This window comes from Rousettus aegyptiacus, unplaced genomic scaffold, assembly GCF_014176215.1.
Source record: "Rousettus aegyptiacus isolate mRouAeg1 unplaced genomic scaffold, mRouAeg1.p scaffold_m13_p_11, whole genome shotgun sequence".
NCBI lineage: Eukaryota > Metazoa > Chordata > Mammalia > Chiroptera > Pteropodidae > Rousettus > Rousettus aegyptiacus.
In genome coordinates this window covers 58,888,569-58,915,125 of record NW_023416286.1, presented here as the reverse complement: position 1 = coordinate 58,915,125, position 26,557 = coordinate 58,888,569, and the positions used below count along the sequence as shown (strand labels likewise).

The 26,557-nt window shown below is 35.3% G+C and overlaps 1 protein-coding gene and 1 long non-coding RNA gene across 11 annotated transcripts in view; one reads left to right on the top strand and one right to left on the bottom strand.

Moving 5' to 3' along the window:
• MBNL2 (muscleblind like splicing regulator 2) overlaps positions 1–8,545 on the top strand; it is a 146,099-nt gene extending 137,554 nt beyond the window's left edge. For all 10 annotated transcript variants that reach the window (XM_036228867.1, XM_016123156.2, XM_016123161.2 and 7 more), the window contains one exon: positions 5,768–8,545. In XM_036228867.1, coding sequence (XP_036084760.1) covers positions 5,768–5,782 — 15 coding nt within the window. In that variant the 3' untranslated portion in view covers positions 5,783–8,545. The remainder of the gene's footprint in view (positions 1–5,767) is intronic.
• The window catches only part of LOC118609383, a 41,085-nt gene continuing 22,221 nt past the window's right edge, over positions 7,694–26,557 (bottom strand). Inside the window, exon 3 of the long non-coding RNA XR_004953385.1 lies at positions 7,694–9,202. This is a non-coding gene — a long non-coding RNA (uncharacterized LOC118609383). The remainder of the gene's footprint in view (positions 9,203–26,557) is intronic.

The window sequence follows — 26,557 nt, the reverse complement described above, 5'->3', positions numbered from 1 at the left end:
TTTTCTTGCCTCCATTGCCATATCTCCCTTGTGAAGGGCCCATTGGTCTTCTGTTGATACCAACATTCCGGCATTGTATCCTCAGTAAATCCTTATCTATTCCGCCCTCTGTGCAACCAGCAGTTAATACGTGCCTCCTTTGAACTAGCCCTATCCTAGACACTAAGGATAGAAAGATGACTTGGACATTGCCCTGTGCTTACGAAACTCTCTCAGTTAGTATGGCAGCCTTGACTGGAAATGTCTACTTGATCTCCTATGCTAGTGGTATCCATTGCAGTTCCTTCAGATTTCAGCAAAGCCACGCAAACATTTTATAAGGTATATTTCATTTACCTCTTCAAACTTAAAATTACAGAGACATTACTGGATGGATTTTCACAGGAGGGTTTAACTAAAACATCAGTTATTCCTCTTTTCTAATTGTTTTGTGGTTTGCATCCATAGAAACAGTTTGTCTTTTCACCAAAATGTTTTTCCTATCAATTAAGCAGTAAGAGTTCTTAATGGATTTAATATTGAGCTAACATTTTAAAAGATAACTCATCTGACATCCCTGAATCTTTGCAATCAAGATATTTATATAAGAAGTGCGAACATTTATAGAAGTCATCTAGAAGCTCACAGTTTCCAAAATTATTCATGTGTTCAATTCCTGGATATCAACCACAAGGTAGAAAACTCAGAAAGTACTAATACTTTGAACCTCCAAAGCACTGAGGAAATTCTACATTGATTTGGCTTCTTTCACACCCTGTTGCATGAGAGCTAGTTCATTCAGCTACTGAGTTTTTGATGCTAATGCACTCAAGTTCAGTGTTCAGCCTCTGCAGACAATTTTGCTTTCTACCAAATGCACCTCTCTGGTCAGCTCTTTTTCAAACGCCCATGAAGGGTAACGGCATATGGATGGCTCAGCCTAAATCCATCATTTTGGAGGAGAGAAGGCAGTGTGCATATTTCATATCTGGTGAATCAGTCAAGGGAGGAACAGTATTTTCTTGTTAGGTAGAGGATGCTGTTGGTCAAGTAGCCTCTTCCTTTGGGTAAAAGCCAAATATCTGAAACTTGCAGGATTAGCTTCCAATTCGACCTGCTCTCCTGATCCTGCTCGGCATTGGTGACCGCTGCCTCCCTCTGTGCTGCCTATAGCCTTGGCTGCTGCCTGGCTCAAGAAGCTAATAGTACATGCTTGGTGGCCATCTCTTCTAAGAAAGTAAGGCTCAAAGAGGATACAAACCAGCAGCTCATAGCTACATTCAGCCCAAAGATGTTTGACCTACACAGCTGTTTTCTATAATGTGAATTAGTTACTGAATTTCCAGCTTCTTCTGGAAAGTGGAAAGGTTTCTGCAGGTAGCAATTGCCTGGAGCTGAGCAGCGGCTATTCCGTTCATTCTAGGCACAGGCCTTGCCATCTGCCACATTCTCCACCTGACCCACTTGCTAATGTACCTTTCCTATCTAGAACCAGTAGGCTTAGTATTTAGGCAGTACCTAACCTATTCATCTTTTTAATAAGCGTAACTGATGTTGCACTATGAGTCTATGGTAGGTACTTCACTGAATATGCTGAGATCATCATAACACATTTGATGGGGGAACGACCCATTTGATGTTCTTTGGGCCATTCATACTTTGTCTTCAATAAATAAATATGAGACTAATTGTATTCTGTTTATATGGGAGTAACTTAAGGATGTAGATTATACGGAATCATCACATTCTTAAATCTAACCACCTGGAAGAGATGCTCATTGATAAGCAGACTCTATTGCAGCTAACTGATATTTTCGCATTACAGATACTCTTGTTAAAACTAGAGGGTCTACTAAAGATTTATGAATGCGCTCATGATTTGAATCAAGTGCCTTTGTTTTAAAAATAGAATTGCTGATTTTGTGGGCATCAGCTATTCTCATTTTTGTGTGTTCTTCTTTTAGTGGAAAAAGGATTGAAAATAATTTTTTCAGTTCAAGATTTTGATTTACCACATCAGATTGCCTACTCCTCTTTAATACTTTAACTTCCTTCTTTGTCATGGTTATGTTATACAAAATAATATTTATTTGAGGGACTAGTCTGTCAAGGAGATAAACAGAAATACATTTTGTTCAATATATTTGATTTCTTCCCTGTCATAAAGCTTGCCAGGGTTCCTCAGAAGCAGAAGCAGTGGACCTGTGATTGGGTAGGAGCTTCTGTTGCTGTCAACAGACACATTTACAACATCCATTTGGAGCAACCCTGGGGTCGGATGAAGCTTGCCACCCAAGCAAGGATGTCCTGAGGAGTGAGCTAGCACTCTTCCAAGTCCCTTATCAATTTCTCCCCATTTGGCTTCTCTAGACAGTCACTGCTGCCTCACACCTACTGCTTTGGGATCTATTTGCTCTAGGCTCCATCCCATTACCTAGCTTTTCTGTGATTCCTAAGCTTCCAGGAGAATTCTTCTGAGCACTGACCTCCATTGGCACCATAAGAGGTACAGACATACTCTTTGGAATCACTATTGCCCCTGGTCCCATCACAGACTGTAACTGTATCCTGGAGGGGACCCCCATGCCAGGGAGCAGAGTGAGCTAACATCTTTAAGCTTATCCTGGCTTCCAAAAGCACTTGGTACATCATGCAAGTCAGTTGAAAGTGTTTGTGGTATCTTTTCCAAGTCTGCAAAATCTAACTGGCAATACTGACCTAGCTCTTAAGGGTCTGGTAATAATTTCTCAGCATCTTCTGGAAAAGCAAACTATTAAAATTAAAAGAAAGATAATAATGATGCTTCGGAGAAGGAACTTTCAGTGAACAAGTGTAGTGGCTACCTCTCTGAGTCATACATACTCGAGCAGACCCCCAGGAAAACATGGCTGCAGTGCTTGGAGGTTGAGGAAAGAGCTTTGGATATCAGCTTTAGCTTTGTTGAGTACAGGGCAGGAAGGATACCACTGGCAGACAGACTATCAAGATCACTTTGGTGAACTGTGGTTTAAGTAACCATTTCTTTTTAAAGAATGAGCTCAGGATTAGGGGTTGTCAGTATTAGACTTATAGCCCGTGTTCCTAGGCCATGTATAAATGTGTTCTTTTAGGAATGTGCATTTTGTACCTGTATTGAAATATTCAAGCAACTTCTGAAGCTGTTGATCCTCCTGACAATTAAAATTGCAATTTAAACAAATAAATTTTTAAAAATTGCAATAAGGATTGAAGAAGTTTTTATGTAAAGAACATGTTTTATATTTTCATATAAAACTGGTATAAAAGAATATCTCTGAGGAGAGGCAACAGGAAACACCACATGTACCTATTAATTTTATTTTAAATTTTGTTTCTTTGGTGTGAATTAAAAATACAATCTGACTAAAGAAAGCCATATTAAAAACTAGACAGAAGATCCCTCTTTCCCTCAGAATGGCTTCTCCACACCCTTCCCCTGCAGCACACACACCTGGGTCTCCTCTTCCTTCCAGGAACTGTCCTGCCTTCCCCCGGGGCCTTAGTGCCTGTCATGTCATATGTCTTCTAACATCAGAAGCAACAATCAAATGGGCAGCAGTTAAATCAAAGGCACTCAGTTGGTCACTGTTCCTCACCTGGATTCCTGTTCTGTCTATAGTTCCAGAATCTATTTTACCCCTGAGCACACTTAATTCAGACTGTACAAGCAAGTCATATTTTTCAGAAAGAACATTAATAACCAAATGATATTTTCAAGAGAACATTATCACCCAAAAATGAAACATTTAAAACTTTCCTACCTTCTAAGATCAAATTTCTTGAACCTCTTGAAGGTCACAGCTGCTAGGAACATAATTCATTTTTTTTTTAAACCACATAGTCCACAAGATAGCCAAAGACATAGACCAGGGTATGACCAGACTTTTATGGCCTAGACGCCAGACAGCAATAATAGCTGAGAGTTCAGTAGTACCAGAGGTCATTTTTATTTATGTCTTCATATAATGGATTGTGTGTAGGCTGGGGCAGAGGGGAAAAGCAGACTGGGTGAGTTTGGTTAATGCTTTCAGTTAACTTCAAGGCTGATTTATAGTTCAATTAAGCTTAGGTGGTCTTACATGTCTCTTTGTCAAATACAAGTTAAAAGCACCGTTGTAACTAATATCTATAATATAAATTTGCTCATTGCTAGGCTTTCTGTAAAATACATTTTTTTCAGGTGATTAAAAATTTTATTCTCTGGAATTTTAGTTTCAGTTAATAAGCAAGAATATGAATATATTCTAAAATATATATTATTACATATCAATTTAGGAAACTACAAGATTTTTTCCATAAATATTTTAGAGACTCTTGCCAAAGTAAAAAGAAAAGAAAAAAAATAGGACATGATTTAATAACCAGGATCACATTCTTATTTGGAAACCTTATAGGCAGCATTGAAGCTAAGGGATGAAATAGAATAATTCCTATTTAATAATAAAATATCGAAATCTAATAATGAAGTTATAATATGACCATCTTAAGAATTTGAATAACTATTTGCAATGACTATTCAAAAATACTGTGATAACATTTACATGTGAAATCATATCTCATTTTTATTTATCTGTTATATGTGAGACAAGGAATTTTTTAAAAACAGAATAATCTTATCCGAAGTTCTGAGTTTCCATTTAGCAAAAATATTTAATGTAAATAAATTCTTCCATTTTTATTAATTCCATACACATCTGTATATTCCAATAAAATAAAGACTAATCATATATATTTCATGGAAGAAACGATTTAAGTGTATTTACTAAAAATGTTTTATACAGACTTCAGGAAAAATAAACACATGTATGAATTCTAACATAATGGGATAAGAAATTATACTTATAGAAATGAGGCTTGGATCCCAGCGTGTAGGAATATTAGTTGACCTTAACCATAAAGAATTTTTACTGGTTATTTCCTAAACAAAGACTCTTGGCTGTTTAATAAGTAAACATTTTGTTTATTCATTGCACAAAGTTTGGTGGAAGCATTGCACAAAGAATAAATATTTTTGTTAGAATATATTAAAAGCTTGGCTTTCAAGCTTGACATTTAGTGGACTGGGTCACACAGGGAAAACTCTCTGTCCTTTGCAAAGGTATGGTGTTGGAACCATACCCAGAGATCACGGCCCCTCTAGGGACTACGGTTTGCATTTGATAATCTAGCTTTATCTGTGCTTCTGGATTTATTAAGACTGTTTTAACTGCCTTATTAGAATGTGATCCCTGTGTCTCTTTAATATGGAACATTTAAACATTCCTTGAATTTGAAATGGGTTGTTCTTATATCTTGGCAAAAAAAATTACTGTTGATGGGAACACATCTTTGAATTATAAATGCAAGTTAATAAATATAACTTATACATTTAAAATTTTAAATTTTCATATACAGATGAATTAACTCATTAGACTTCCTTGATCAGCTTAGCAAATATTATTTGAAGGATAATGTGAATATATAATAAAAAATATGAAGCAAAAGCCAAAAAAGAAGATTAGAGTCTAAACACACTGTCACAGTTTTATAGAAAACATTGTGCATTTGAATCACCATTCTTCACAGTGGCCACATAGCAGAAGTGCTTAGGGGTAAAATTTTTCAGCGTGAGGGGTGGGTGGGGATTGTGCATAATTATAATTGCATCAAAAATATAAGAAGTTGAAGAAAATTACTATTTCAAATATTTATTTTCAAAGAGTAGAACTTAAACTCATTGTTTTCCCTTAGAGAAGAATGTCTAAATCACACTTATCTTTTTCTTTAACAGATAATTCTGAAATGATCAGCAGAAATGGAATGGAATGCCAAGAATCTGCATTGAGAATAACTAAACATTGTTACTGTACATACTATCCTGTTTCCTCCTCAATAGAATTGCCACAAACTGCATGCTAAATAAAAATTTAGTTCTTCTGGACAGACCACAACTCTAAGAAGCTAGTGCTGCTATATCATATATGAGTATTAAATATGGTATGCTTAGTATAATCCAACCTAAGATAGTTAACTACCTGAGACCAGCTGTGATGTTTAAAGACATAAAGGATAAAGTTTACTTTTAAAGGGTTTCTAAACATAGTTTCTGTCCTAGGAATATTGTCTTATCTCCATAACTATAGCTGATGCAGAAAGTCCAACCAACTTACTCATTTCGACTCAGAATATTTCAAAGTTAGCAATAAACAATTAGCATTAGTTTAAAAACCTATTCCAAGGGCAGGTTCAATTCTAACTTCAATTACTGTCATTTCATTCACCCACTGGATCAAAAGGTATGTTTCACTTCTTGAGAACATGAATGCTGCAGCAAAGATGAGAAGTGAAGTAAAACTGATACCTGTCCTACAGGTCTAAAATTTGAATGGAAATTCAAGCACAAGTACTGGGGACACATCAAAGTGTGGTATTTGGTTTGCCTGGAGATGCCACATTGAATCATGTGATTCTAGAATAACATTAACTAGATTGAAAAAGAAACTTTGCACGGTATGAGCTTCATACCCCACCAAACAAAGTCTTGAAGGTATTATTTTACAAGTATATTTTTAAAGTTGTTTTATAAGAGAGACTTTGTAGAAGTGCCTAGATTTTGCCAGACTTCATCCAGCTTGCAAGAATGAGAGGCCCATGCCAACAGTCTAATCTAAGGGATTAGTCTTCAAACTCACCATCCATTTGCCTGTTACAGAATAACTCTTCTAAACCGAAAACCTAGTCAAACAAGGAAGCTGTAGGTGAGGAGATCTGTATAATATTCTAATTTAAGTAAGTTTGAGTTTAGTCACTGAAAATTTGACTGTGACTTTAATCTAAATTACTATGTAAACAAAAAGTAGATAGTTTCACTTTTTAAAAATCCATTACTGTTTTGCATTTAAAAAGTTGGATTAAAGGGTTGTAACTGACTACAGCATGGAAAAAATAGTTCTTTTAATTCTTTCACCTTAAAGCATATTTTATGTCTCAAAAGTATAAAAAACTTTAATACAAGTACATACATATTATATATACACATACATATATATACTATATATGGATGAAACATATTTTAATGTTGTTTACTTTTTTAAATACTTGGTTGATCTTCAAGGTAATAGCGATACAATTAAATTTTGTTCAGAAAGTTTGTTTTAAAGTTTATTTTAAGCACTATTGTACCAAATATTTCATATTTCACATTTTATATGTTGCACATAGCCTATACAGTACCTACATAGTTTTTAAATTATTGTTTAAAAAACAAAATAGCTGTTATAAATGCATATTACGTGTAATTGTTTAAAACATCCATTTTCTTTGTGAACATATTAGTGATTGAAGTATTTTGACTTTTGAGATTGAATGTAAAATATTTTAAATTTTGGCATCACCGCCTGTTCTGAAAACTGTATTCACCAACCATATCATTTTTGTTTGAGAAAAAAGAAATCCACCATTTTAATTAATGTTGGTCAAAGTCTAATGACTATTTATCTTATATCATAGATTTGATAACCCTATCAAAAGAAAATCACATTCTAAGTGTAATCTTACATAGTGCTTGTATCGTTGCATTTGTTTTAATTTGTGGACAAGTATCGTATCTAACTTGTATTTCTTTGGTAGTTTCATCTTTATGTATTATTAATATTTGTAATTTTCTCATCTATAACAATGTAGTTATGCTACAACTTGCCTAAAACATTCAAACTTCTTTTTTTTTCCTTTTTTTCTTTGTTAATTCACTTAAACTCATTGAAAACATAGTATGCATTACTAAAAGGTAAATTATGGGACTCACTGAAATATTTTTGTAGACTAATTGTCATAACATTGTCTTTCTTTTTTCTTTTGTTTCATGATGTTGATGTTAAAATTATTAGCACACAACTATTTTCAGCCCTTTAATAATGCAGCATCAAAAACATCACCTATAACCCCAAGCAGATATAGAGGACTGTATTTTTACTAAGATATCCATTTTCCAGAATTGTGATTATAATATGCAAAGAGTCATGAATATGCCATTTACAATAAGGAGGAGGCAAGGCAAATGCATAGATGTACAAATATATGTACAACAGATTTTGCTTTTTATTTATTTATAATGTAATTTTATAGAATAATTCTGGGATTTGAGAGGATCTAAAACTATTTTTCTGTATAAATATTATTTGCCAAAAGTTTGTTTATATTCAGAAGTCTGACTATGATGAATAAATCTTAAATGCTTTGTTTAATTACAAAAACAAACACACCAATATCCAACACATGAAGATAGCAATTCAGCAAATACTGTAGTTAAGAGACGAACTCGCCACTTGTATGGAAACTACATTTCACTCTTGGTTTTCAGGATATAATAGCACTTCACCAATATATTCTTTCAGCCATACCACTGGTAACATTTCTACTAAATCTTTCTGTAACTCTTAAAGAATTCCCTCATTCATTACCTTACAGTGTAAACAGGAGTCTAATTTGTATCAATTCTATGTTTTGGTTGTAATATTCAGTTCACTCACCCAATGTACAACCAATGAAATAAAAGAAGCATTTAAAAGAATTTCTAGTCTTCCTCCTTTTTGTGTCCAGACAGATTGATAATTAGCCAAACAAAAGGGGTTTTACATTCCCGAAGAGAACATTTGGTAACTTCAAAGAAGAGCAAGCTCTGGTCTTCAAATAGGAGATTAACAGTGTTTGTTTTTTATTTTGGTTTTTTAAAAGTAAGAAAAACAATTTAAAAAGGATCATTTTAGAAACATTTTTAGTATTCTTTGACATTAGAAGTAAAAATAAATCCTACCATTCAGCCCTCTTCTTTGGCATTCTGCTTGAATATGAAGATATGAAAATCAGTAATCAAGTGGGGAACAAAAGGCCAGTTTCATTAACAAACTAAGACGTGCCCATTAATCCATAAGACTGAGCTCTGGAGAGCCTGAATGGACAACAAGGTTTAGACCTGAGGCTACAGAAAGATCAAGGATGGTGAATCCTGTTCTAAGCAGACATCCTGGCCAGGTGGACCAAGGAGAGAACAACAGCTGAGTATTGCTCAAGGAAGGTGATATTAACTTTTGGGTGAGAATGTTCTTTGTCATGCAAGGTGTGCAGAAATTGCCTCTTCTGTGGGCCAAGGCAGGAATGGCAGGAGGTTTTCTCCGTGGCTGGTTTAAAGCTTCAGGCCTTCTGAGTGGTTATGACATCCCTTATGAGGCTAGAAAACACAAACATTCAGCAGATCAGGTATATACAAATAAAGGAATAAAGGCACTTGTATCTTTAAATTATGCCATCAGGATTTCCAAGGGTAAAGATACTTTCACACCTTTTTAGATGTTTGAAAAACTGGCTGTATGTTTGGATGAGCAATTTTTTTTACTATAATACAGCAGAAAATGTTGCTATTCTATCAGTTGCTCCATACAAGAAAACATTCTCTCTTAATAGTAAATTCAAGGTGCCAACTTCAGAGAGTAAGTTGTTATTTTAAGTGAAAAATCTAAGGCAAACTTTACGTAAAATTTTTCACATCTGGTTTTATGAAGTATAATTTTCATCAGTAGATTGACTTTTTATGGTACTACATCAAAATCAAAAGTGACACTTAAACCTGAAAGGATAAAACTGGTTTATCTCTTCAGCATAGAAAATATTTAAATATAAGATATCCATTATTCTATAATTATCTTCCAATAGAAAAGTGTTACTTCAGTTTTGGGAAGCCCAAACTAAAAATAATGTTTCAAACCCAGAAATATACTCTTTTTATTATTAACCAAAGTTATTTTGCAACACTTTAAAGATTTTACAAGCAGCCAGGCAAACTGAAAAACAGTTCAATATTCTGATATTTGTGGAAGGAAAATACTGGGTAGCTAAATACTGCCTCTGAAATATGAGGCTATCATTGCTATTTGACTGGTCTAGCTCCACAGAAATGACTGAGCCGCTAGGAATAAGAATGATTCATACAAAACGAAACATAATAATGACTTCTCTATGTCCTCTTAGTAGAGGTGGTAGATGGCAGGAATTGAGAAGGGGTGAAATTGAAAAGGTTCACTAGAGATCTCCTTATGCGCTAAGCTCTATGCTAAATAGTCCAAACAGGTTTCTAACAGGCCTATCTTGTGTCGTTGAAGAGAATTGCTAATAATTATTTAAGTAAATTCTAAACGCTACAAAGATTCTTACTCAAAGTATATAAGAGATTCTGCTGTGAGACATAGCTTGATTCTAGATCAACATGACCTTTCAGTATCTGCCCTCAGCATGGGCTCCACTGAAAACCTCTGGGCGATTTCATTTGCATGACCAAAGGTCGTGTGGCCTTACTTTCTCCCTCTGGTTCAGCTACTATGAAAGATGACAGCTCACTTGAGGTGTCCCTTTAGTCCCCCAATGTAAACGTCCTATGTGCTACTTAGCCTGTATTTTGCTCATACCATTTCATATATCCCTTCCAAATTTGGTGAAAACTGTATAGCTATTTTCATGAAATAGAGTATAAGCAGAAAGTAACTTTAGTTCATTCATATACACATAGACACTTTACATAACCTTTAATATTGTGAAAGAGCTCTTATACCTATAATGTAGATGACAAATCAAGACATAAAAATTAAGCAACTCTTTCAAGATCACATACATAGAACAGCATAACTCTCAAGCCCTGGCTTGTCCTAACTCCACGGTCATGTTGACATGAGCTTTTTTATGGCATTCTTCAGGTCAAAATTTCATAAAAGAATTCAGAGTAAAGCATTCATCTAGGTTTAAGGTGAAACTATATATAATAAAACTATAGTTATATAAAACTATAGTTTTATTATATATAGGGTTTCTTCTCTATCACAAGAATATAATTTATGAAATATTTTGAAGCTATGGGCTACAAAATACTATTCTAGATTTAGGACAGAGCCTAATTCTTTATTAGGACCAAGGCAACTAAAAGAAATGTTACATCACACCATCTCTCCAGTATTGCTCAGTTTTATTTTTAATCAAGCTTCCATATGGTTCTCTTGAAATAAAAAATAATAAGAGCCATTGAATTTTTTCTAATAAGGATATGTCATTAAGTCACAATGAAGCCGCTCCTGAAAAGATGTAACACGGAGCCAGAGAGAATGAATATCTGGATAAATAAAGGTCACACATGGATCACATACCCCTAAAATCCAATTACGTCCAAAGAGTGAGAAATTAAATTTGTTATTGTTTCTTTCTCCATTAACTTTATTATGAGTCTTTCTAGGACTTTGGCTTAAATAAACAAAGGGAGAAGTTTATCAGTCCTCGCGTGTGAACTAAAATGATCTAAATTAGGAGAGTCTAACTTTTCTTTTACCAGAGAACCCTTCCTTCAAACGAAAAGTCACTTTCACAAAAGTACACAAGAAAACAGTAGCTAAGTACTGCAGTTCCATGAGGGCTCTCCATTCCTGAGTTGTAGCCTCTAATTAAGCTCTGCAGTACAGAGATAGAAACCCACTCTCTGAAATATAAAACCTGTGGCTTCACAGAGGAAGAAAAGTATATCCGAAGTAGCATAACAGCTTAGGAAGCCCTGGCTCATAAACTCTAAATATTGATGGGATATATACAGAAGTAACAAATATACTGCAGAATAAATACATATGCAACACGCACACACTTATTTATACTGAAGCAATCTATACACATTCATAAACACAAAGTTACAGAAAGTTCTACTTTCTGTAGAACTGAAAAATAAGGGTTTGCATTTTACAATAGTCTAGTGGTTAAGAGCTAAGTTTCCGGTCATATTGCCCAAGTTTGATTTTCAACTCTGCTTTATACAGCTTCTAAGCTTCAGTTTTTGTTCATCACTAAGCCAGGTCTAACAATAGCATCTGCCCCACCAGGGCATCATGAGGGTTAGGGGAAAGAATATATACTGACCGCATACAACACAGGCTGACATTGAGTGTGCTGTCAGTGAGCATTAATGTTCTTATAGAAATGTTAAAATAAGCTCTTACGCTTCCCTATCAGTATTTATTTTCCCGGTCTACCCAAATATCTCTTGGCAACTAAGAGACACCTCTTCTATTTCCTCAATGGTAATTAATGTCAAAAGCTGACAGGCAAATTATAGGGAATTTATCATAACAAATAATGAGACGCATTATTTCTGTGGAAGCCTGCAATTACTTCAATTCAACAAATGCTCAGTGAGTTCCGACTAAGAACTGGTAAGCTGTTCAAGGGACATGAACATGAGCAAAGTCCGGTCCCTACCCTCAAGAAGCTTTCGATGTGGCAGACAAGGAAAAACGAACCTGTGAAAAATGGAGAAGGGATGAAGCGTACTATATTAGTCCCCTAGGGCTGCCCGAATAAAGCATCACAAAGAGGGTGGCTTCTAACATTAGATGTGTATTCTCTCACAGTTATGGAGGCTAGAAGTATGAAATCAAGGTGTCAGCAGGGCCACGCTCCCTCTGACACTCTGGGTAGAACTCTTCCTTGCCTCTTCCTAGTTTACTAGGTGGTCATCAATCCTTGGTATCCCCTGGCTCACAACTGCATTACTCCAACTCCTGCTTCCACTATCACATAGCTTGTTCCCTTTATGTCTGCCTTTACACTATCTTTTTATAAGGTCACCAGTCTTATAGGATTAACATGCATTAACCCTAATGACTTCATCTTTACTTGATGACACCTGCAAAGACCCTTTTTCCAAATAAGGTCACATTCACAGGTACCAGAGGTTGGTGTGTCAACATATCTTTTTGTGGTACACAATTTGATCCCACAATAAGTAATAGCAACTTAAATAAAGATCTGTTTCTACAGTTATCAAAGTATTAATGAAAGGATTACTACTGCATTTTCAGTAAGGAGATCCTACCTACGGCCTATATGATGATGGAAGTCATGACCCTTCAGGTCTCTTTCCCTCATTTAGTTTGTTTTGCTTTTGTCTGCAGAACGAAGGAGTTGAACCCCAAGATCTCTAACTTCCATTCTAGCTGCAACGTCCTGTGATGCAATTAACAACCTAGTATATTCATGACTGGTCTTGATGTTTGTTTTACTTCGTAATTTTGATTTGTAAATATAATTGATTGTTCATAAGTTTTCGTTGATTGTATTAATTTCACCTAGTCCATGCTGCAGGGACAGGCTTTTTCTTTTTTTCTATCTGCATGAGAAATTTCAATAATCATTCACAAGTAGTCTCAGCTCAGCCTGGCCAGGAAGACCAAGTATTCTAAGTACAACAAGAATGATGATACCTACACTTTTTGTGCCTTTATATCCTGATAACTTTTTGGCATGAAACATCTCATTTAACATGTACAATTACCCTCTATGGTTGATTCTATTATTAACATCCCCATTTGTAGATGAGAAAACTGAAGATTGGAAAAATTAGATAACCTAGGTCACAGCTTATAGTAAAATGGGCATTGAAGCCCAGGCAGTTCGACTCTAGATCCTCAGTGCTTTACTACCTCACTACCCGAAATCTTGAATTTTTGTCTTGAATGGGAGGCAGAAACACCTGGAGACTTGTTTGAAGTGCAGAATCCCAGGCTCTACCATAGATCTGCTTACGCAGTATCCACATGTTAACCAGATCCTCAGGTGATTCATAGGCACATAAAGTCCTAGAAGTGTTGCATGCTAACCAAAGCCAACCCTCCTTTCAAGTCTCTGTTGACTCTAGAAAGCAATGAAGGAAGACTAATGTCAACACTTGACCGTTATGATATCCCTCTCCAATGACTAACCTCAAAGGAATCACGATTGACTGAATGTAAACTGTGGTGTCTCTGATTTTACTCTTGTCCTTTCTAGATCCATTCTCCATATGGCAGCCAGTACCTTCATAAAATAGAAATCACATCGTAGTACCATCCCAATCAAAGTTGGATCCATTTCAGGTTGTATAGGGTTTAAAGGTTACAAAATCTGGGGGAGGAGTCTTAAAGAAAAAGAATCCAAAAAATAAATATAAAATTAAATATGAAAAATATACACAAAAACAACATGTCATTTCTTTGAACTGACCATTTGATGCACTTCTATAGTATGTTTTATTTAAATTTTTGACTCTATCCCCTTTGAGTACATCCTCATATGATAACACTTTCGTAATATGATTTGCTACACAGAGAACAGAAAGGTATCAATCCCTTAGCATAGTTGGCTGAAAAAGTTTTTTACTATCAATCTTTTTTACTGATAATAAACAAATTGACATATAACTTTATACACACACACACACACGCTTATTGTACTTTTACAGATTTGTGCTCTACAAACAAGAATTTTAATAAGTTCTATATTTCATAATTCTGAAAAATTATTGGACATTTACAATTATCCTAACAGATAAGCATCAATAAAGATTAGATCCTCTGCTTAAAATTTTATGCATCTGATATCTAGAAGAATTTTCCACAGACCAATTTCTACCACACATGCTTCAAATTCTTCTTCCTCTTCTATTACCTGCTTGCTAGGATACACTCACACTGCAATGCAAACCTCTGGCCCTGCCACCTTCATGTCATAATGTCATGTGACCTGGTACCTACACTGAGATGCCTAGCAACAATATAACCATATGCAGAAATGGCTACAGGCCGTATATCTATATTTCATGAAACCTAAGCTATAAGTATTCTCACTCAACTTCTCCGGAGCCAGGTCCTAAAAATGACCATGGCCCTACAAAGCCACTCCACAAAAGCGAGTGTGACAGAAGGGAAGTTAGTATGGAAACTGACAGTGGTTTTCAACAATTGCAAATTTTATGAAATCATGACCATAGGGTACATTGCTAGGGTTTCACCAGGTCCTTGAAAGGGCTGCTGCAAGCGAGAGGTCCTAACGTGTAAGCTTCACTAGCTTCTACTTCTACTCTCTATTTAAAACAAACAAACAAACAAACAAACTCCAATATTCACTGGTTTTCCACTGCTCTTATGATAAAAATCCGTACTCTTTACCCTGGCCAACAACATCGCCAACCTCATCTGATATCATATTCTACTGTGCTAACTATTGTCACACCGCTTTTTGTTCTTCAAATACAGAGTCCTCTCCAGTTCCTGAATTCCTATTCCTTTTGCCTGAAGTGCCATCTTCTCTCTCTGGGCATAACAGAATCATTTTTCTTCTGAAGAAAATATCACCTCATCCCTGCTCTATAGCGGCTGATTCCATCTCACCAATATGTTTATTACCTTCATAACACCTGTCGCACTGTGTAATTTACTTTTCTCATCTATGTTTCACTTGCATTATCTGTTCTTTCAATGGAATTTAAGCTCAATGATGGCCCCTTGTTTTGTTCACCATTATTTCTCTTCTGCTCAGAATATTGTCTAAGAACATAGTAAGGGTTCAATAAGTATTTGTTGAATGAATGACTAGTAAAACTGTGGTGTCAGAAGAGACAGATGTAAATGAAACTATACAAGTAGGAAATTCAATAATTTCTTATAACCGTTGCCTACATCTGAGCTACATTCTTGGGTAAGGAAGTAAACAAACTAGAGAACCACTCATTTAACAGATATTTTTGTATTACAAAATGTTAGAAAACATGAAAAACGCAGAGCATATATTCTTATTATATTGTTAACAATATGAAATCATCACAACCTAGTTACAACCTAGCTAGAGAAAGGAAAAAATATATGGATGAAAACAAAATATATGTATTGAAGTATTAAATGATAAATTCCAAATTATTAAACAATCAGTGAGTGCTATGGGAGATGAGTGAGAGCTAGAGATGTCACAGAGGCTCTCTGAAGGCGTTTCTTGAGATGGACCCTGAGTAGTAGTAAATAAAATATTTGGCAAAGCAAGAAGCATGGGAAGCAAGAGGGATGAAAATAAAGTGGTCTGTGAGTAGAATGGATGGGGATTCTACACTCGAAAGAATGAGAAGAACACAAAAACAGACGGGGACTCACCGTTTACAAGACAGCCGCACTCGCACTCGGGAAAAGGGCAACACAGCGGCTGCCGCAGCGTGCTGCCGTGCCCGCCCTCGGCATGAAGCACTTACTCCCCAGTGTCTAGGAGCGCTGCAGCAGTTGGTCCTCAGCCGTTCGCCTTCTTCTGGGATTGCGCTGACTAAAGATTGTGGTCTCGTCCAAAGTCTCACACCCTCACCCAGCAAGCCCTTGTCCACTTGATTGATAGAGGAGTATTAAGGCCCAGAGCTTTGCCCAACTAGAGGCCACTCTGAAGGGTCATCCCCAGCTCCCCATGGGGTGACCTGAGGCCTTTGTTGAGGATGCATCACAGCTCAACTTCTTCTTCAGCCCAATCATGCTCCCTTCCCTTCCACATGGGCTGGAATGTCCACCTCAGAGTCTGCTTCTCAAGGAATCCAAACTGTGATAGAGAAGCAAATCTACTGCCTATTGATTCATTATTCAAGCACTTGATTACCTTTTAAACTGGTGCAAGAAATATATTTAAAGTCACAATCTGATTCTTTTTGACAAAATTATCTACCTATAAAAGTATCTTGCCTGAAAAAGTACTAAATTAATCATAAAAGAAAAAGGGAAATGATAAGAAAAATATAAACTATTTTTTAATTATCAATTCCAAAAAAAATGAGAAATGTTCACATACGTTAGAGGGTAATACAGCTTTTATTTTTAAAAGGCACTAGTGAGTCATGTTTCACTTGGTCCAAATTTTTATACTTAGGCTTTTATATTTCTGAGCCCTATGTCACTACCTCTCTGAAGAGAAACTAGAAAAATGATTATGTTGGTTCTCATGGAAGCCAAGCATCTTCATATAAGGTTAAAACAAAGTGTATTAAGTTTGCATTTGGTAAATACGATCTGGGAGCCAGATTTAGCTGTAAAACACAAGGAGTCTAAAACTTCAGAATGTAGTCTTATCTAAGCATCGAAGCCATTTCAAAGCTAACTAAAGCATTCTGTATCATTCATACTGTTTGCAGTTGAAGTGAGTCACTCTTGGGAATTAATGCAGTTTATATACATTATTGATAAAAAAAAAAAATCTCCATTAAGACAACAAGGAGTAATTAAGGAAACATACAAGCAATCAATGTTGAGATTATGCCAACTTCTCCAAGAGTCATCAATGTTTTAAATAAAAAACACATATTTCGTGGTTTCACTCTGGTAAAAATCTTTTCAGAGATCAATTACCATATTTACTGTGAGAGTCGATGACCAGCTGAGGACATGGAAACTATAACTTTCATTTTTCTACTGACAGGAGTCATGTGGAAGATGGAAAACTGGATCAACTTTGCTGATCATTGGTTTGGACAAACACTAACTACACTTCATTCTGTAACATTAAAAGGCAATATAGCATAATGGTTAAGAGCATGGCATTGGTAGCCAAACTAGCTGTGTTCGAATCTTGGCCATAGGCAAGTGAGTGAATTTCTAGTCTTGTTTCCTTTTTCTGTCAAAGTGAGCCAATAATAATATATCTACCACATAAGGTGGTTGTGAGCATTAAGTGAGTTAACACACACAAATCTCTTAGGACCATGCCTGGAACATAAAAGCATTAACTGTCTTTGAAAAATGAATCGAACTTTAAAAAGTTTGCCATTTGAGTTTGCGTGAATCATTTCTCCAGCAAGTTTATCCTCTGAGCATTTTTCCTGGTAAGGTTAACTAGGACAGTCTGGTTGCCTCACAGTAGAATTAGGTTAACCAGTGGCTAGTCATCAAAAGGCAGCTGAGCTCAGGAGAAACTCATCTTTTTATATCTTACAGTAATGAACCTTCCAGACTTTCATTTCTGGGGACACAATAGAATAAATACAATGAATGAGTCTCTGGAGGAAAATAACAGACAGCTGAATAAAATATTTAGAAACATCTCTTTAAATACACTGTGGATCTATCAAGCAAGTAAGAAATGCTCAGAAGCTAAAAAAATGGGGATACTTTAACATGAGCTAGTATTAAATCTACCCGTTGCCCTAAGGGCATGTACTCAAGTCCATTAAATTGGAGTCTCCACAAGGCGCAGGAGACCAAAAGCAAGACTGACCCTGTCCCAGGCAGACAGTGGGCCTGAAGCTGGAGCCCCAAAGGCCTACATGGTCAGCAGGGCCAGATCGCTGTTCACTCACCTGCCTCAGGCACCAAAACACCCAGCAATCAAGAATATTGTTAATGTGACATATAAAAAAACCAAACTCAATGGGGAAAAGTCTGTGATGAATGAAACATTAAGATTTTGAGTAAAGACCAGCTGTTGCTGTTTGTTTGACTTGCCACTCTGTGTCACGGTGTAACAGGAACTGTCCTTTCTGATCAGCACACACATCCTGTGTAGAGTGGGCTTATGACGGTTGACGTTGATTGGACATCAAATTGGGCAACACAGGGCTTTATAGGCAGTAATGTTTTTAATTGTTAAACTTTCATTAACTTTTTTTGGTCCATAATATAAAAGAATATTTTTTAAAGTGTACATATTTTGTATATGAGAGGATATTTTGAAAAGTAAGTGCACATGTTTTTCCATTTGCTTCAGGTTCCAACATGGTTCTACAGGGTGCTGCTATCTGGTTCTGTTTGAAGGCTTGAAACACATACATATATATGAAAAAACATTGTCATGGAAACAATATTTTCTCTAATTAGACATTTACTGTTTTATTTATTATTCCCTTCTATATAATTTTTTAAAGTCCTAGTCAGTACCCACAGAATTGATTTCACAAGCCCCAGAATGAAAGACACTGTTCTAGTTTCACTATTAAGAGTAATCACAGCAAGTATAACTTCCAAATGGAAAGAACATATATTAGAAAAAAAAAAAACAAAAGAAGGTAGGAAAGGCAAAGTAAAAAGAGAGAAACTTAAAAAAAAATACACAGAAATCACAAAATAAGATAGGAAAAAGAAATGCAAACTTCATTAACGATAGTAAATATAAACAGACTGAACTCTGATATATTATTTCAAGATTGGATTTTTTAAATCTAGGTATATGACATTTATTATAAGCATATCTAAAATATGCTTGGAAAGTCAAAGAATGAAAGAGGAGAAACTAGGAAAAATTAACCTGTAAACAAACAAACAAACAAATAAGCAAAGCTCACTATTTTTAAATGATGTGATTTTTCTGCAGGAAACACTAAATCATCAGGTTAAGTATTTCAATTAATAAATGTGCTTATCTAGTTGCTGGAATTAGAATTAATATGCATTAATTAAGATAATCTTCTTTGTTGTAATAGACACATCTCAGTGGCTTAACAAAATTAAAATTTGTTTCTAATCATGTAAAGCTAATTAACTGGGAGGAGGTAAGAGATGGGGCTCAACTCTACCTAGTCACTTGAGGACCCAGCTATTAGAGAGAGTACCCTGTTCAACATTTGGCTTCCAAAGTCTTCCTGGCATCATCAACAGCAACTTACAGGAAATTTAGTTGGGAAGAGGTTGGCATTAGAGGAGGTTTTTATGGGCCAGACCTCAACATGGGGTACATCACAGCTGCCCACATTCCATTTGTCAGAAGTTAGTTCCATGGCCACACCTAATTGGAAGGAAGGCCAAGAAGAAAGATGTGTGTACAGGAAAAAAGAGAAATACCTTTAATGAAAAACAGAGTTGTCTCTTCCACATAACAAATAAAAACTGTATCTAACAGCAGTTTAAAAACTAGTTTTTAAACAAGACCTGTGATAATAGCAATAAAAGTATAAAATACCAAGGCATTAATCTAACAAACAATGTACAAAGCCTTCATGAGAACAATTTTCAATTTTTTTGAAATATCTTAATAAACAGGGATATCTCACGTACACAAATGGGAAATAGAACAGTATCATTAAGATGTCCCTTCTTTCACATTAATCTATAGCTTTAATGTAATCCAATCAAAATACTAACAAAGTTGTTTATGGTACCTGAAAAAATGATTCCAAAATGTATATGGAAACTCAAAGGACTAAAAAATGTCAAAAACACTCCCAAAGGAGAATATGGTAAAGGATTTCCTAATCTACATCAAGACTAATAAAACTGTAGTAGAAACTAAGACAGTGTGGAACTGATACAGTCGTAGCCGAGGTAGACAAATGGAACAAAATAGAAAGGCCAGAAACAGTCCAATTTATAAGAAAACTTGACACATAACAGTGACAGAGGGACATGGGAAATCACCAGGAACAGGGAAAGGAAACTGCAATAAATGGTGCTTGGACATTCGGCTAACCAATGAATAAAAAAATTTTTTTAAATTGGATCTCTACGTCCCACCATACACGAAAATTATCGATTCCAATTTCAATTAAATTAAAGGCTCAAATGTAAAGAGCAAAACTATACATTTTGAAAAGGATAATACATAAAAATATTTTTACCATCTTAGGGGTAGAGCAAGACACATTAAATGTTTTTTTAAGCTCAAAATTATAAAAGAAAAGATTGATAAATTTAACTCCTTTAAGATTAAGAACTATATATCGAGAGGATCAATGAAAAGATACAAACTAAGAAGATACTGGATATACATACAAGAGATAAAAGGTTAACATCCGGAATATGTAAAGGACTCCTACAAATCAATATGAAAAAACGAACAATCCAATATAAATGGGTAAAAGACATGAACAGATATGAACAGAAGAGGAAATATAAATGGCCTAAAAACATGTGAAAAATTGTTCACTGCATTGAAAATCAGGGAAATGCAATTTATTTTTTAATTTTTTTATCATTATTTTATTTTTTTGGTGACATTAGTTAATGAAATCCAGTAAGTTTCAGGTGTACAATTTAACAATAAGGCAATTTAAAAGCACAATGAGATACCATTTCACACCTATCACATCAGCAAAAAAAAGAATTAAACAGAACAAGAGGTATTTTATACAATGTTGAAAGGGGTTAAACCAGTATCATCATTTTAGAAAACTATTTGGGATTACCTAATAGAATATGTGTGTGGGTAAATGGCTGGGGATAAAGATCTAAGCCCACACTTACCAATGACAATAGCAGCCAGAGGTGTTAACAGAAACTGTGATTAAAAAAAAAAAAAACTGTGAATATCAGCAACTCATACCAATGCCCTGGTTTAATATCTTCAACTATGGCAAGAAATGTAGCATGGCTGTTAAGCTAGTGGCTTTGAAACAAGGTTGCTTGGGTTTAAAGCTGGACTCTGGCCACTTATTTATTAATTGTGGGCTGTTGCAAAACCCTTAACTTTCTGTCACTTCAGTTTTACCATCTCTAAATGGGGACAGTAAGAGTGAACATTTACTGAGTGTTATTATGATTACTAATTCTTTTAAAATTTCATCGGAGATTAGAATAAAAGTGTAAGGAGGTAAGGATGGCCCAGACTGAGACGGCACCTGCTGAAAACACAAGAGTTTACTTCTCTTCTGGGTTTACTATCTCCTCGAGACTATCCTGCAGGTGCTGTCTTAAGTGAAGTCTAAGTTTGACATATCTTTCTGTTTCTTAGCTAGAATATGGCATGTTCTTAACAATTTTATGCAAGTCAGGAAAAAAAAAGCCCACAAATTCATGTCCAGTTTTCAGGCATAAATGAAGAAAATGAAGTGCTGCTATTTTAAAAGCTAATTACTAGTAAAATACTTTCAGATTCACATTTCCCATGAAATAAAATTCTGCCTTTGAAATAAAGGTCTCTGGCAGAGCTATTCAGCAACACCTTTGTTCCAAGCAGGGGTTTTCCTTTAGCCCAGAACACATTGTACTCTACTCAGAAAAATGAGTGATTTAGTTTCAAAAGGGAGACAATTAAAGCATCTAATTTTTATCGCACATTAAAAAATGTCACTAAAGAGATATGGATGTGTTGGTGTGTTCTTTCATTTTTCAAAATTCTGTGCTGGATAAATGAACTAAATATGTAAAGAGACTTCATTAGTGTCTGGATGTGAAAACGATAAACAAATTTAATCACAAACAATCTACATTTGTTCCACTGGTTTTAAGAGATCTGCATAGCATCACATTTCAGCGTCTTTGGAGGAATATTCTTCCTAAATATTTTCAATAATTCAATATTTTCAATTTTAATCATTTTTGTACATGTACTATTGGTTCTTCTCAAAAAGATATATTAGTTAAAGAATAAGAAAGATGATAAAGAAAAAACCATTTGGAGCTTTTTGCTTCCTAATGATTTAATTCAACATAATTCCGAACCATGTAAACCTGCTTTAGACCCTTCCAATAACAAAAGTCATTTCACAAGGTTGAATATATTGTGTTTGAGCTTACAATCCTGCAGTTTCACTTGTCAGTTTACCTACAAAATCTCACAAAGTGTTCAATTTCTCTAAATCATTTGGCATCAAGAAATAAAACATATTCTGTTTTCTTCCCTTCCCAGTAAAAAAGGGTGAAAAGAATGGTTTTCATCTGCCATTTCCATTCCCTCATCTCTGATTTACTCTTTTCATTTAAAAAAAAAAAAAAGCATTATACAATATTTAAGACATAAAATTAATATACAGAATAAAACAACAAATGACCATGTATCTACCTCCCACCCTTATAAATAAAATTTACAACATAAAGGAAATGCCTGCAAACCCTCCTAGATCATAAGACTTTCTCTCCTGAATCGAAACTATACCATTCCCATGCACCACTCTGATTTTATCATGTGCATATTCTTAAGCCACATGTAATAGTTTTGAATTTTTTAACTTTATATAAACGATGTCATAGAGCACATATTCTGCAACTTGTTTTACTCACTCATCATTACATATGAGAATTATCCATGCACACATATATATAATATGTATATAGTTTTATGTATATATAGTTTATGTTAACTCATTTTCACTGCTATATAACGTTCCACTGTCTAAATGCACTGTAATGTATGTCCTGATTCAGTGAATACTGTAAATATTCATTCACTACTGTGAATGGACATTAGTTATCTCCATTTTTTAATGCCAAATCCTCTATGACTTTTGATATTATCAATTTACATTTTTACCAGGTCTGCTATCTCATTGTATTTTAATTTTCATTTCTCCAATTATTCATACAGTTAAGTCCCTTTCTTACATGTTTCTGGGTACTTGAGTTTTCTGAAAATTGTTCTATATACCAATCTTTTTTTCCTGAAGGGGTTTCATTTTTAAGTCAAATTTATCAAGCCTTTTCTTTATGGTTTAATACAGTCCTCCTTGCCCTAAGTTCATTAAGATACCTTCCTATAGTTTCTTCTATAATAATTTCGCCTTTCAAATTATTCTATGGTGAATTGATTTTTGTATATAGAGTGAAGTAGAGACCCAATTTCATTTTGTTTCTCCCTTGAGAAGACTGGAATGTCCCAGCACCATTTATTGAGTTATGTATCTCCTTCCTTTGGTCTGTGTGCCCACTTGGACAGAAATCAATTTTCTATATATGTGTGAGCTTCCTACTCCTTCCTTTTGAGTTCAGTTTTTTTAGTTGAAGTGAATTCCCTAGCAGTTCTTGCTTTCAGAGTTAGTGACTAGTAATCTTTCTAAGAAATGTATACAAATATTTGCCTTTTCTTGAATGACATTTATGTGAATAAACAATGCGATTGCACCCCAAGCGTTTTGAAGATATTTCATTGTCTTCTGTTATCTATGATCACAATGATCGTACAGGAGAAGTCAACTGTCTATTTGATTTGTTTCCTTTATACATAATCTGTCTTATCTCTTATAGCTTTATATCTGTTTCACTTTATCTTTGATGGTCTGTCATTTAAATATGTTTCTAGATGCAAATTTGTTGTATTTATCTTACTTGGGGTCCGTGTGCCTTTTCAAACTTATGATTCTTTTTTTTTGTTTAACTCTAAAACAGTTTTAATAATTCTTTTTAATATTGCTTCTCTACCTTGCTCTTTACTTTCTCCTAGAACTTCTCTTAGCTGTATATTGAAGCTTCTCATTTTATCCTTCATGCCTCTTCATTTCTTTTTTAATATTTTCCATTTTTTTATTTATCTGTTCCACATTCTGTGGGTTTCATTAGGTATGATTTGACAATTCACTAATTATCCCTTTATCTGAATCACTCTATTGTTCAATCTAGCTACAGATCTTTATTTTAATGACAAAGTCTTTCATTGTTTAAAATGTCTGTATGCTTCTGTTTTTAAATCTGCATGCTCTTTCTTCCCCAATATGTCCAGTTCTTGAAGTAGGAAACTCTATTCCTTCTTTTATCCCTTTGAACATTTTAAGCATTTATTTTAAAGTCTCAGACAGATTGCATAATTTTGTTTTAAAGTGTTGTTCCTTTGAGTCTTCTCAATGCTTTGAATTTCTTCCTTTGAGCCCTTCCTCTTCTTCAGGGTCAGTCAGTATGTTGGTCTGTGTACAAGAGATTCTTTTCCCTCCCAATATCCAAGGCAGATGAGCAATTCCAGCTTTCTTATGAAGCTGGAATAACTTATGGAGTTATTCAGGGCCTCTGACAAGACAGTCCCTTTACTGGGTCCTGGCTTCTAATAGACAAGGAGATTACAGACCTGACTCTGGCACCAAGTTGGCTTTATAACCCAATTACTAAGTAATGTTTCCTGTCCTGGAAGCTGAATAAATGCCCTGTGGCATCTGTGACCGTCTCATATTCATATTCTCCATGCTCACCCTTGGGACATTCATTCAATTTGGGGGGATAGATAGCAATGTTAATGTGTCGACTTCTGTTCACTACTTTATCTGAGTTCCTTCCTGACAAGCAGAGAGTATCCCTTAGAGATCTGCCAGAGATTTTGTAAAATTTGTATTTTAGCCACCATTTCCATGTGTCTAGATAGAGAATGAGTATTTCTCAATTCAGCTCATTCAGCCATTCCTAAACAGGAACTCTCCTTCCTCCATTCTTGGCTTCGCCAGTTTCCAGGCTTTCCCTCTGTCTCACACTCACAGCCTTTCCTTCCCATTGTGTTTTCCTCTTCTCCCCCCGCCCCCCGCCCCACCACAAGTTATACTCTTTAAGTTCTGACTTTGGCTCTCTCATCTACACATTCTACACGCTTACTCGGGAAATTATATTCAATTCTTTGGCATACATAGTATATTAATGATCATCAATCTAAGCCACATATATCTCTTGACTTATAATCCCATGTGTCTTCCTTCCACTATTTGTATACACACTTAAAAACGTCAAAGTCACTTTAGTCTCAACATATCCAAAATAAATTTATGATTGATCTAATAAAAATCTTTATTTACTCTCACATTCCTCATCCTTTGAGTGGGACTTTCATCTATCTGCTCAATCAGTGAAGCCAGAAACCTGGGTAATATTGCAACTTAGCTCTTTTAGCTCATACATCCAATCAATGATAACCCCTACATACTCCACCCCTTTGGCAAATTTCATATCTATCCTCTCTTCTCCATCTGGCCCTGAGTCTCTCCCCTCTGGGCTGTTATAAAAGTGGTCTAGATGATCTTCCATCCACCCCACCTTGATCTCAGATTTTTGTAAGTGATCATAAACAAGAAATATATCATAAGATTTTCTTTTTATTTACTAAATCATTGAACTATGAAATCACCCCCCAAAACTTCAAAATATCACGAGCTTATTTCTGGTCTAAGATGACTTCTAGATAGCATCCTAAAATTAAGCCTTTCTAAACTTTACACTGAAATATGCATAACACTCAAGGGGGGATAAAAGGAACGAAAACAAAGACTGTCAGACATCCTATTGCCAGACTATGGGAGAAAATTACAGTAACAAAATTTACAGAGCTGAAATGAATTTCAAAATCCATGGGCGACACTCGCAGACCTGTGTGTGCTTTGAGTCTTGAAAAAGAGCACATCCAGGCCTGCAAAGCAGCAGAAAGAGGCACTGTTTCTCCTCCATCACCCTCGTTGCTCAGGGTCATTACCGACCAGAACACCGGGCGGCTAGCCTCTTTTGGAGATGATATGTTTTGATGCAACCTGAGTATTATTTTAACTCGCTACCCTAACATTCCAGCCATCAAAGCCCATGTACCCATCTCAAGCAGATTAAAGCCAAAAACCCATAGAGAGCAACAGGACAAGAAAGAGAACACTAGAAACTAGGTAGCTCCCCTGCTTATCTCTCACTATCTCATAAGAATAGAAGTCCAGCTATCTTACTAAACCATATTGAACTAAAACGTACTAAAATTCTGATAAAAGTAACCTTTCCTGAACAGATGCTATCTACAGAATAAAGTCCCAACTGTCTTGCAGAGTATTCAATGCTTATTTATAGATTTAATCTACATTTATAATCTTATTTTTCATTATATTGCCAAACACTGGGAACTCCAGCACCACAGATTTATTGTATATCTCTAAAGCATTCACTGTGCTCTCCCACCTTCTTGTCTAGGTTTCCCTTTTTCCTTCTGCCTAGAAGATCCTCATTTATTTTTTTTTTATCTCTGAACTCATTGAAATCTTCCCCATTATTAAAGATCCATCCTCAAGCTCCAAATCTTCACAAAGTCTTCCAAAATCCCTAAATTGGAATTAATCTCTCCCTCCCCTGTGTTCCCA